The sequence below is a fragment of the Ailuropoda melanoleuca genome, chromosome 13 (assembly GCF_002007445.2).
Source record: "Ailuropoda melanoleuca isolate Jingjing chromosome 13, ASM200744v2, whole genome shotgun sequence".
NCBI lineage: Eukaryota > Metazoa > Chordata > Mammalia > Carnivora > Ursidae > Ailuropoda > Ailuropoda melanoleuca.
In genome coordinates, this window is record NC_048230.1 from 39,922,182 (window position 1) to 39,934,575 (window position 12,394).

The 12,394-nt window shown below is 57.9% G+C and overlaps 1 protein-coding gene across 13 annotated transcripts in view; it reads left to right on the top strand.

The window, feature by feature from the left end:
- Window positions 1-12,394, top strand: part of TMEM94 (transmembrane protein 94) — a 34,114-nt gene that overhangs the window by 12,037 nt on the left and 9,683 nt on the right. For all 13 annotated transcript variants that reach the window (XM_019800322.2, XM_034639962.1, XM_019800323.2 and 10 more), the window contains 7 exons: window positions 8,363-8,482; window positions 8,785-8,912; window positions 9,106-9,242; window positions 10,751-10,953; window positions 11,308-11,459; window positions 11,827-11,929; window positions 12,146-12,232. In XM_019800322.2, the coding sequence (XP_019655881.1) occupies window positions 8,363-8,482; window positions 8,785-8,912; window positions 9,106-9,242; window positions 10,751-10,953; window positions 11,308-11,459; window positions 11,827-11,929; window positions 12,146-12,232 (930 nt within the window). The remainder of the gene's footprint in view (window positions 1-8,362; window positions 8,483-8,784; window positions 8,913-9,105; window positions 9,243-10,750; window positions 10,954-11,307; window positions 11,460-11,826; window positions 11,930-12,145; window positions 12,233-12,394) is intronic.

Consider the following 12,394-nt stretch of genomic DNA (forward strand, 5'->3'; position numbering starts at 1 on the left):
TAGAAACAAAGTCCTGTGAGCCAGTGGGCCGGCTTCTCTCTCAAGCCTGAGGAAGAACGCTTGAGAGCCTGGGATGGATAGCTCTGAGGGACCATTTTCCCTACAGGATTTTTCTTTATCCTCTTTGTCTTTCTGGAGGAATGAGTCCTGAACTAGAAATATCATCTGCCATATTTGTGGAATACCTGCTGGGGGTTGCTGGAGCTCTGCACCCTGGGGAGGCCGCTCCCAGCTTGGAGGGACTTATGGTCCAGCTGAGGAAGTAACAGTACAAGCAACTAAGAAATAGAACCGGACAGGGTTTTCTGGAAGTGGCTTGTGAGTTGTACACATGGGCTTCTAAAGGTTACCCCAGTGGCCTCCAACAGCCGGGGCTTCTTGGAGGCGTGGGAATGAAGAGCGCTGGACGGTGGAAGTTGATTGAAAGGGGCCTGTCGTCCCCTGGCTGTAGCCCAGGATCAGCTTGGCTGTTGCTGGTTGCTTTTCTGCTCCTCCGTTTCATGACCTACCAGTCCTCTGTGTCCTCTCCTCTGTCCCTGGTCCCCTGTGGTAGACGTGCTGTGGCAGCGAGCGTCTGGGCTTCTGTTTCTCGGGTGCAGCGTTCCCCTTTTCGCGTGCTGAGGTGGGCAGTGTAGGACGGGGGCAGAACGGGAGTCCTGCAGAGCCCCCGCGTTAGACCCTGTGAGCTGTTCTTTCCAGGGTCTGTCGTGCAGGAGGGAGAGTTTGCTTAGTTGTCGTGCCAGGGCCTTGGTGGAAAGCTAAGGGGAAGCGTGTCCTGGGAGCAGGGGCCAGGGGTCCGCGAGTCTCTCCTTGGCGGTTTGCAAAGTCTGCGGCCCACTGCAAGCTGACCCCACCTCTCTGTGGTCTGCATCTCAGGGAGACCTCCTGCCCCTTAACCTCTGGACTCCTGGCCCTTCCTTTCCTGCTCTCATTCGGCAGAGTTGGTGGGGGGCAGGGAGCTGTGCTAGAGAAGCGGGAGAGCAGAGGCTGGCTTCAACTCAGCAGAGGCTCTCCCTTCACCTTCCCACAGCTGGCAATGGTGGAGATGGTGTTGTCGGTGTTGTCTGGGAAACAGGGCCCTGGAGAAAAGTGTTTAGGCTCCAGCCGCACTCTCTAGTTCTTGGATCTGTTGGGCTGCTTCCTCTCCCTTGGGGTTTTGCAGCCCCCTCCTAAGGGGCTGGACATAGGCTGAGAAGTTTCCAGTCTCCTCCCAGGGCCGCCTGTGTGTCACATTCGGAGTCCCAGAGTGATGTGCAGGCCCTGCTTACTGAGCCACAGGTCACTGGGTGGGAGTTGAGGCCCCATGTCTGCAGGGTCTCCTGTCCCAGAAGCTCTTTGGCAGGTGTGTCTCAATGCGACTGCGTGTTTATCAGCTGCTGGCTGAGCTCTGCTGTTGGGGGTCCCCCCCTCCCAGCAACCTGGTGGGTAGGTGTTTGGTCTTAGGTATTGGAATCCTCAGAAGCCCTTCCTGTCTGTGGGCTCTTCCCCCTTTGGCTGGAGTCTTCCACTGGATTCTTCCGAGGGCTTCCGGCCCCCCCCTCTGCCTCCTAGAAGTCACTGCTCCAGGCTTCTCAATTGCCAGTCCTTCCCCCTCCACTCTGGATGTGCTGCTATTAATAACGGGCAAGCCCCCCCCCTTCCTGCAGCTACAAGTGTGGGAAGAGCTGTTGCTGGCGTGGCTCCGTGCTGGGAGTCTCTGAGTGATTTTGGGGAGCTCTCATGGATGGCGGGCGCCTACCTTGCCCAGTGACTTGGGGCCGAGGAGGGGTGGTCTGGAGAGAGAGCCCAGGTAGCCCTGGGTGCCACGGTTGCCCTCGGGCTCCCGCAGCCATCTCCATCCCGCACAGCCTCCCCCCTCCTCCCCCCCACCCCACCGCGTGTGCACACCCGGTTGGCTGCAGGCGCCCCTCCGCTCACCCCTCGGTGGCCTCTGATGAATGGCCCAAGCTCCTGGGCATTTGGCAGAGCATCTACAAACTTTCTCCTCTCAAGCTGGCTCCTCCCTCCTCTTGCCTGCCTCTCCCTCCCTCCCACAGCGCTGGTGCTGCACTGCTCCTCCTCCCTCCCTCAATCTGCAGCGTGACTGGAAATAGGCTGAATTAATCAGCAGACTGAAGCTACGCTCCGCACGGATCCTCTGCGGCAGGCTCTGGCTCCGGCTCCCACGCTCCCCGGCCCACTCCCCTCTTTTTCTCTCCTCTCTCTCTCTTTTCCTGCCTCTTCTCCTCTCTCCTTGAGGGTGCTGTTGGAAGTTCTGTAGTTGACTCCTTGTGGCTCAGGCTCTACCTCATGCTCTTTAAGCAGACAGAGCTATGGATGCCCCATCAGGGCAAATGCACCAAAGTGAGTATGCTAACTTGGTTTTATTTCTGTTACGAACGCCTTGTTCTCTGCTTTGTGTGCAAGGCTTTGGCTTAGCAGTTGCCACAAGTCTTGAAGATGGGCGCTGAACGGGAGGCAGCTCGGATTATGAGGCGGCTAGGACCGAAGAAGGAGGCTGAGAATGGGAGCCACAATGCCCGTGTGTCTAGCGCGCTGCCAGCCAGGCTCCCAAGTCACCCAGAGCGGGACTGGAGCCGTGTGTCCCAGTGGGGCATCCTGTCGAGTTACGCTGGGACCCGGGTCTCCATGCACAAGTGACGGGAAGCCCTGGGTCTGGATGTCAGCCCTCCTCGGGGCTAGTCAGGGGGTTCTTTTTTGCTGGACCACATGGGTCATTGAGATGGGAGCAGCCAGGGCCCGCTGATGTCTTCCTCAGTCTGGGTGGGTGCGAGAGGAAGAGGATGGGTGGAAGTGCCAAGGTCAGCATGAGCCCGGAAGAGGAAGAAGCTTGAGGCTTTGATTTGCCTGGCTGAAGACAGATTTGTGTCTGGCCAAGCTCGGAAGAGATTTCTCATGGCTCCTACAAAAGACCCAGCTTCAGTGACTTAGGCATTATGTTGGAGTCCAGCTTTGGGTCCCTTCCCCACCTGCACTGGCCCAGAAAGCTGTGATGGTGGGGACCTGGTTCAAGGGCCAGCCAGTTCTTTTCTTTTCTTTTCTTTTCTTTTTTTTGCTTGAGAGAGAGCGAGCGAGCGAATGACAGCGCACAGAGGCAGAGGGAGCACAGAGGGAGAGGGAGCACAGAGGGAGAGGGAGCACAGAGGGAGAGGGAGCACAGAGGCAGAGGGAGAAGCAGACTCAGTGCTGAGCAGAGAGCCCGACACGGGCTCATGACCTGAGCTGAAGGCAGACGCTTCGCCAACTGAGCCACCCAGGCGCCCCAGGGCCAGCCAGTTCTAATTAGCTCTCTGCTGTTGTCAAGGCTGAGGGTCACGGTCTAAATTCATAACCTATCTACCTGAACCTATGGGACCTGGATTCTGCTCCCAAAATAGGTGGAGTGGAGGAAAACAGCTGCCGTGGGGACAGAGCCTCTGAGGAGTCCTGAAAGGACCAGGGCTGGGGGCCAGGGGCTTTTGGCTCTGGGCCACCTGGGAAACCTGGCCAAGGGGGTGCAAGAGAGTTCAGGGGTGTTGGCTGTGGAACGGCTCATTAGACTGACCCAGATGCTGAACGTCAGGCCCCATAGAGCAGGTCCTGTTCAGTAGTGGATTTGACAGATTTGACAGTTCTTTTTTTTTTTTTTTAAGATTTTATTTATTTATTTGACAGAGATAGAGACAACCAGCAAGAGAGGGAACACAAGCAGGGGGAGTGGGAGAGGAAGAAGCAGGCTCATAGCAGAGGAGCCTGATGTGGGGCTTGATCCCATAGCGCCGGGATCACGCCCTGAGCCGAAGGCAGACGCTTAACCGCTGTGCCACCCAGGCACCCCAGATTCGACAGTTCTGATTTGACAGATAGAGTTCTTTCCCCACCCTTCTGCTCATCTAAATGCCCATGCCCTCCCAGTGTCCCCCTTTAAAAAAAAAAGATTTAATTAATAATTTATTTGAGAGAGAGAGACAGAGAAAGAGAGCAGGGGGCAGGGGTGGTGAGAAGCAGAGGGAGAGGGACAAGCAGACTCCACGCTGAGCACGGAGCCCATTGCAGGGCTCGATCCCATGACCCTGAGATCATGACCTGAGCCAAAATCAAGATTGGACGCTTAACTGACTGAGCCACCAGGCACCCCTCCTGCCCCCAGTGTCCCCCTTTGATGATGGAAAGGGGAGGAGAAGCCCAGCTCGTGATGGGCATTTGTGGCCAGCATCTCCTGAGTCTGGGCTTCCTGGAGCCTCAGGTTACTTTGTTAGGTCTGGTTGAGCCTGAGCATTTAAGACAGTGGGATGGGGTTGCTTTTCCCTGCAAAGCATCGGTGTAAGTGGAGAGGCAGGCTCCTACCTCCCCTCTGGTGTAGAGATCTCGCTTAGCCATCACTCCTCACCCCAGGAACATCCTGAGAGATGTCTGGCAGTGGGGTGGGGTGGGAGATTTTGAACATCTGGGCAACAGGAAGAATCTTTTACTCCCTCTGGGTATTTAAGTCTGGGGCAGTTTTTCTCATCCTTGGCCCCGTAGGCAAGATATGGAGACCTTCAGATGGCATCTGTATGAGTTGGGTCCTTATTTCTTAAACCAACCCTATGCATCCTTGCACGGTCTCCCCATTGGTGCCCAGCCTAACTTGTGTTTTGAGAAAGGCTGGCAGAGCCCACTCGCCCATGGCCCTTTCTTAATTTCCTTTGAAAATGCTGAAGTTCCACCAGGTTCCTCAGCTTTGGCTCCCATATTGCAAGGGTGGAAGTGCATGAGAGAAACAGTGATTTTACCGGTAACTGGGACTCTCCTGCCAGAGGCAGGGTGAGGTGTTGCCCTTCCCTGTCACTGAGGGGCTGAGGCAGTTGGGTAAGTGTGGTTGGGGCCATGGAGAGTGGGCAGGCCCAGAAGGCTGTGTCCTTGCCCCAGGGCCTACCTGTACGGGCAGGCACTTTCTTTGGGAGGCGTGTGATTACAGAGTGGCTATTTTTCCTCTGCTCTGCTGTCTTTAATCGCCAGTCTGGAGTTGTTGTTCCTGACCAGACACAACATGCGTGGGCAGATGCACACAGTCAGCTCTGCAGGCCTCTGCTGGCCCTGCCCCAGGAGCCTCTGCCCCACTCTGGCCCCTACCTCCCACACCTGGAGAGCAGCAGTGTGCAGGTGCTAGGAACCTGGGTGCAGAGAGAGAAAGAGTGAATCCATTTCTGGGTTGTGGAAGAGGGTACCTGGAATGAGGCAGTGGATGTCAGGACAGCCACAGGGCAAGAGGAGGGGAGTTACTGCTGTCCAAAGTCTAAAGGTCTGGGTGGGGTGGGGAGGGGGTGGGCATCACCCTGGTTCCCTGGCTACTCCTCTGAGCCTTTGCCTGCCTTCTGAGCATGGTCCTCATCCCAGACCCAGCGGCTTCCCACGTGACCCGCTGCCCCTGGGCTTTATCCGGCCCTCCCTTTCTCCTGTCCAATCCCCAGCTCATGTCTCTTTGGCAGGTAGCCTTTCCACCTCTGTAGGCCAGCCTTTCCCTGCCTCCAGGACGTTTTCACCGCAGCGTTGCTGGAGGCCTGGCCTAGGCAAGTCCATCTTGGGAACCTTCACCTCTCCCCCTGCGGAGAGAGAGAGCTCACAAAGTGGAACCTGAGGGGGCAGCGGGGAGGGAGGGGCAGTATGGGACGCCCCATGTGCAGTGGTCGTGACTTCCAAATCCTTTTCTTTCCTGGGTTGGGTGGAACAGGCGTCCCCCCTGGGCCAGCCCCTTAGACACAAGAAGGCCTCTGGGCCCCTTCTCCTCTCTTCCTCCCCCCATGCTGGAGACTCTCTCCCCTTCCATGTCAGGAGTCAGGGAGACAGACGTCCAGACCTTAGCCTCAGCTGACACTCATCTGTCCTGGACCACGGCTTCTCAGGAAGGCCCCAGGATTTCTGCCAGAGGGAGGTCAATGCTGTATAGTAGAGCATTTGCCCATGCTGGGGTGTGGGCCTCCTGCCCAGAGGCCGTATCTTCCTGAGCTGAAATAACCAGTTATCCCCTCTGGGAAGAAGCAGCTCTTATCTTCATAATCCCCCAAAGCCAGCATGGAGAGCAGGGATTAGGGGAGATTTAGGCAAGGGATCTGGGAAGTCTTGGGGCCAGGCGCACTCTGGAGCCCATCCTCATCCCTCGGGCAAGAAAGCTGGCAATGGGCCAGTGTGGGGGCTCCACGCAGGTGCGTCCTACCAGGGCGGGTCCGCAGTCATGGGATACTGCCCCCGTGCAGCAGCCCCTTCTGCTCGTGGAGATGTGTGTCCTGTGAGGGGCAAGGGCTGCCAAGGAGAATGGTGGCTATGGAGACAGGCACGGAGGAGGAAGTCTGGGACATCAGTGGGCAAAGCCGGGGCAGACCCCAGGGAAGGCCAAGGGGGAGGAGGGGCAGGCCAGGAGTTGAGGCAGCCAGGGCGTCACCAGCTTAGCCACCCTTGGCCAGGGCTTAGTAGATAACCCCAGCCCCTTTCTTGGTGCCCCAAGTCTAGGGCTTTGCTCCTCTTGCTCGGGAACCTTGCCTGGGGGGAGCGCACATCAGTGCTCTTGGGGAAGACCCAGTTCTCTGTCAGCACTCCTTTCCCGGGGGTGTTCCTTTTCGCAGGGCCCCTGACCTAGGAATCTGTGCATCAGATTCAATGTGAGGATCGACCTCACCTTCAGAAGTTTTGATTTGGTAGGTTTGGGCGGGGTGGGGGGGGGACCTGGACATCCACGTTTTTAGAAGCTCCAGGTATTTCTGCTATAGATCCCAGGTTGACAACCCCCGACTCATGTGTCACTGGGATCACTGAAGCTATGTACACACTCATTCTTCCATTCACTCAGCCAGTGGCCGTGGGGCCGCTGCTTGTGCCAGGCGCTGTCTCAGCAGGTGGCGGGAGGGATGTGGAGACGGAAGAATTCAGTACCCGTTTTCAAGGAACTGGCAGTCTGGTGGGAGAGCCCGACAAGTCAATCTATGATGACAGCTCTCCACAATGCAGAGTGGGAGCCAGGTTGCCCAGGGTGCTCTTGGAATACAAACCTCTTCCCGTAAGGGCAGCCCTTGGCTTTGGGAAAATTTCCCAGAGCGGGTGACGTTTGAGCTGAGGCTTGAAGGGGAAGAGAGAGGTGTCTGGGCCCGTGTTCCTGGGTAGGGAAACACAGAGAGGTACTTGCAGCCGAGCTCTTAAAGAGCACAGCTTGCGTCAGGAAGGGAGGAAACGCAGGAGAGGAGGCTGGAGAAGCTGGCGGATCACAGGTCTTGCTCTGGAGTCTGGGCTCGATTGGAAAGATAAACGGGGGTTGGTTGAGGCGATGTGCACTGCTCTGGCTGGATGTTGCAGTTGGCTTGGAAGAGGTGGACACTGAGGAGTGGGAGGGGGTGGTGGTCACTGCGGGAGTGGCGCTGTCCAGCTGGGAGGGCCACACTCCAGGGTTTGGGAGGAATCCACTCCTAGGGGCCCGTGAAACAGCAGTGTGGCCGTGGAGTAAACAGGTTAGCATTCAGGGCCGTGGTCAGGCCTGGAAGTAAATGTCAGGAGCTGTAAGCTTGGTGGTGTGGTGGGGGACTCCACGATGGTGGCCGAGGCTGTCCTGGAAACGTACATGAATTTGTTAAGATGTCCTTGGGATGGGCTGTGGGGTAGATGAAGGGGAAAGAAGAGCCAGTCAGAGAAGGAGAAGACAGGGGTGAAGCCCAGGAGTGGGGCTGTCAGTAAGGAGAGGCCAGGCTGGGCTCGCACAGGACAGCGTGGGTGGTTCCCAGTGCCGCCCAGGACCACCCCTATCCATGCCCTGTTCCTCCACCCTCAGTGACAGGAGAGGATGGTGTCTCGGGTTCTTTTCTGGGAGCAGTTGTCCCTTGTCTGAGATCGTGTCCTTCCTGATGCCAGAGTGTTGCGATATGCTCCCTTCCGTGAAATGGTGGAAACGGTATTTGGTGGGTTTTTTTCTCAGTGTTTTTACCTAGGAACGAAGAAGAGCTAGTGTCTCCTTGTTAGTTCCCCTTTCCCCACTTAAAAAAAAAAAAAAACAGCCCACTATTTTTCGGCTCATGAAATACACAGATGGCAATAGAGTTCGATGGGAAAATGAGGGGCGAGAGCAGTGCGTGGGGCTGGGACATGCCGATGGCCTTGGAAGGTGGATTAAGAAACACTGAGTAGAGAAAGTTGTATGTCTGTTTCTGTTTTTAACTTGGCCTTGAGGAGTAGGGGACTTCTAATGTAGTGGAGATTTGAGCAGACACGCTGAGGGCCGGGGCGGCTGGTAGAGGAAGAGGTGGGAGGATTCAGGGGGAGAGGTGATGAGGACCCGTCCTGCGGCCTGCGATGGATGGCCTCTCCGGGCAGTGACCTGGGGCCTCCAGGGCGATGCTGAGTGCGGCCTCGTTCCCTCCAGGGCGAGCCACCCTTGGCCCTGGGCCTGTCTACCCGGAAGGCCCTCAGCATCCTGAAGGAGCAGCTGGAGGCGGTGCTGGAGGGACACCTGAAAGAACGGAAGAAATGTCTCACGTGGAAGGTGAAGCTTCTCGGCGGGGAAGTGAGAGCCGAGGTGGGATGGCAGAGAGGTGTGGGAGGCCCGGGCTCGGGGCCCCGGGAGCCCGTGCTCGCTGGGCGGCGTGACCCGACTGAAGCCTCAGTAAAAATCAGAAGGAAGCCGGGGCTGCCCCGCGGAGTGATGTCCTGACCCCCGCTTGCTACAGGAGCCCAAGCGGCTGGACCCCAGCCCAGACCAAGGCCAGAAGACCGGGGCAGCCCCAGGCTGGGTCGGGCGGGTGTGGGAGCAGGGCGGGCCCCTCACTCCCCGCCGCCGCTCCGCAGGAGCTGTGGAGAAGCAGCTTCCTGCACCACAGTAACCGCTGCTCCTGCTTCCACTGGCCCGGAGCCTCGCTCATGCTGCTGGCCGTGCTGCTGCTGCTCGGCTGCCACGGGAGCCAGCCGGCCGGCAGGTAACCTTCCTTCCGGGGAGCTCGCTGCCCCACGGTCACGGGCTGGGTCCCCGGGAATCCTCGGTCCCTGGGCTGGCTGCCGTCAGCACCCGAACGACGCACTCTCCGCAGGAGGCACCGGGGTGGGGCGTCTTGGGTTGGCCGGCCGGGGGAGCCTGTCCCCTGCTAGCACCCCCGTGCCTCTTCCCGCCAGCCACGGGGCCGAGCTGGTGAATGCCTCGGCGCTGCTGCTCTTGCTGTTGCTCAACCTCGTCCTCATTGGGCGGCAAGACCGGCTGAAGCGGAGGGAGGTGCAGCGGAGGCTCCGAGGGATCATTGACCAGATCCAAGGTGAGGCCGAGGGTCAGGCACGCTGGGTGGGAAAGGGTGCCCTGCGATGTGTCAGCCCTACGAGCGCTTCTCCCGAATCCTGGCCAGGAGCCCCGCGCGATGGCGCTGCCTCTGGTCAGCATCCTGGGGGCTCTTGGCATCAGGAGAGTGAGAAGGCTGCCCTGCCCTCTTTTGAGCGGGACAGTGAGAGCCAGGGACATGTGAGCATTGGCCTGAGCACGGCACGCAGGGAGGCTGATGGCAGCCCAGTTGGCTTGCAGGCTTGCTAATGATGGGAGACTAACAGAGAAGGCCCTCTCTTGGCAGGAGGACAGTTGAGGTTTTCTCTTCCAAGTCTGTCTTGTCTGGCGGTACTGGGCCAGGGCAGGTAGGACGCTGGGCCAGGGAAGTCTAAGACCCGCAAGAGTCAGGGTTGGGGGCCCAGAGCCGGGCGCCCAAAACAGAGCAGCACTGTTCCTAAAGAAGGGAGTTGCTGAGTCCGATTTCTGCTTGTTCTTTCATTCAGGTAGTGTTTATTAAGCCCGAGCTATGGATTGGGAATATTAGGCTCTTCTGAGAGACAGTGGTTCCCACTTTCCAAGGGCCTGTGGTCTTGTAAGAGAAACATCTACTGTCTGAGACCTTTCTTGCACCCAATCAGGCAGTGGACATTTAAATGCTAAGTGAGAAGGGGTTGGTTGCTTCATTCTGGAATGATCAGTTACTTGCAGCCACGTGCCACCATGGGAAGTACAACAGTGATTGAGAAGAATGGGCCTTGCTCTCTGAGAACTTAGTCTCTTGCTCAGGAACCATCAGTGGCTCCCTCTTGCTTATCAAAGCTGCCCAGAACCCCTGGGCCAGGCTTCAGCCTCCCTCACCGCACTCTTCTCTTATTGTCATTGTTACCCGAAAACTCCCCAGTGCCAAACCCACTGCGGACCTCCTGCTTCTGTGCCTTTGCCCTGCTGTCCCCCTGCCTGGCGTGCTCCTCCCTCCCTCGGCTCCAGCTGACAGATCTGGCCCATCCGTCAAGACCCATCTTAAAAGCTCCTTTTTCCCTGAAGCTGCCTCTGACCACATCAGCTGTGCTGTGCTCCTGCAGCATTGGGATCATTCCTAACGCTCTGAGCACGTGTTTGCCTTGATTTGTGTTATCTGCCCACATACATCTCTCTTTTCGGTTGCGGCTCCTCCAGGGCAGGGACTGTGTCATCTTCACCTTTGACCTTTGCATCCCTCAAAGCCCTCAGCAATGCTTGTGAAATGTATTTGAATGGAGTGAGGGTACAAAGAATAAGAGCTTCAGGTGTTCAGAGGAGGTAGAAGTGCCCGGGCTGGAGGGGTGGGAGGGGCTTCGTGGGGGGTGACCTTGAGAGGGGGTGGTGTTGGAACGGGTGGTGTGGGTTGCTGTAAGCCTTCTGGGAAAGGAAGGAGAGCAGGCAGAGCTCCGCGCTCCGCGGCGTGTGCTGGGTGGCTGATGTACGGAGCTGTGGGTGAGGTGGTTTCCTTCCTTCCGTCCTCCTTAGATGCACTCAGGGATGGCAAGGAGATCAAGTGGCCAGATGCCATGTACCCAGACCTCCACATGCCCTTTGCACCATCCTGGTCCCTGCACTGGGCCTACAGAGATGGACATCTGGTCAACCTGCCAGTTAGCCTGTTGGTAGAAGGAGACATCATAGCGCTGAGGCCCGGCCAGGAATCGTTCGCCTCTCTGAGGGGGATCAAGGTAGCTCGAGGCTTCTCTCGTTCCCTGGAAATGCTGTGGGAGCATCTACAGGCAATGGTGGGAGGGTCCCAGGGCTTAATCCTGAAGCTTCCTGGCTGGCTCACAGGCTTCTTGGCAAGGGCTCTGGAGGAATGGAGAAGAGCTGGAATGTCTTTCTCCTTGTCCCGTTCTTTCTTTTCTCCAATCCTTAAGCTGCTAGGAATCCAGTTCTACAGCCCCCCCTCCCCCAGCTGACTCTTTGCTAACTGATGGTCCCTAACCCAGTGAGATGTCCCCACTTAGTTGGAATTGTCAAGAAAGAGTGGCTTCTAATTGAACCAATGCCCTCGCCCTCCTCCCCTGACCCTCTGGCAGGATGATGAGCACATCGTCTTAGAGCCAGGAGACCTGTTCCCCCCTTTCTCTCCACCCCCTTCCCCCCGGGGAGAAGTGAAGAAAGGGCCGCAGAACCCCCAGCAGCACCGGCTCTTCCGCGTCCTTGAGACCCCTGTGATCGACAACGTCAGGTAGGGTTGCTGCCCTGCCTTCCTTCTGGCCCCTGAGTTCTCTCCCCTGGTGCCTTTGGGAGCAGGGGACAGGGTGACAAGGAGCGAGCCTGGTTTATACTGAGTCCCCCTTAGGGTAGACATCTCTGTGGATTCTTGAACTTTAGTATCTCATGAGAATTCCTAGTCTGGGTGATTGTTCCTCTCCCTGTTGGAAGTCTGAGGGGACAGCTCTGGAGGTTGTCCCAGACCCCTCTCCCAGGGTCCCCCTTGGTGGGGGCCAGGGAACAGGAGAGGTGGCCTGACTCAGTGATGCCCAGTGCAGGTGGGCATTTCTGGCCTCTTCCCCTGAGGGCTTGCCCAACTAAAGGGTCACCCCTTTCTGCAGATGGTGCCTGGACATGGCCCTGTCCCGCCCAGTCACCGCTCTGGACAACGAGAGGTTCACGGTGCAGTCGGTGATGCTGCACTATGCCGTGCCTGTGGTCCTGGTGCGTGAGGCGGGCCTCTCGGGGCAGGGCAGAGGGCTGGGAAATGGGGGAGCCTCAGATTCAGGTGAGCGTGTGAGTGAAGATGGGGGGCCCAGAGTGAGATGGCCAGTGCTGGGGCTGGGGGGTATGAGTGGGCAGAGGAAGGGGAGCCTTAGAGCCTGGGTCCCTTTCCGGGGAGGGCGGATGCTAAGGCTGCACTTCTCCTGTTCCCCAAAGGCCGGCTTCCTCATCACCAATGCCCTGCGCTTCATGCTGACCGCCCCTGGCGTCACCTCCTGGCAGTATACCCTCCTCCAGCTACAGGTAACCCCCGCCCTTTCCCCTTTGTTGTGCTTGGCTCTTTCCTTGGAGGCTGGGTCCACTCAGGGTGCCCTGGCTGTCCCTCCCTCTCTGTAGCCCAGAGGTCCCTCCAGCTTCAGCTTAAGAATGCCTCTCCTCTTCTCTTCCTGGCCTGGACAGCTGTCC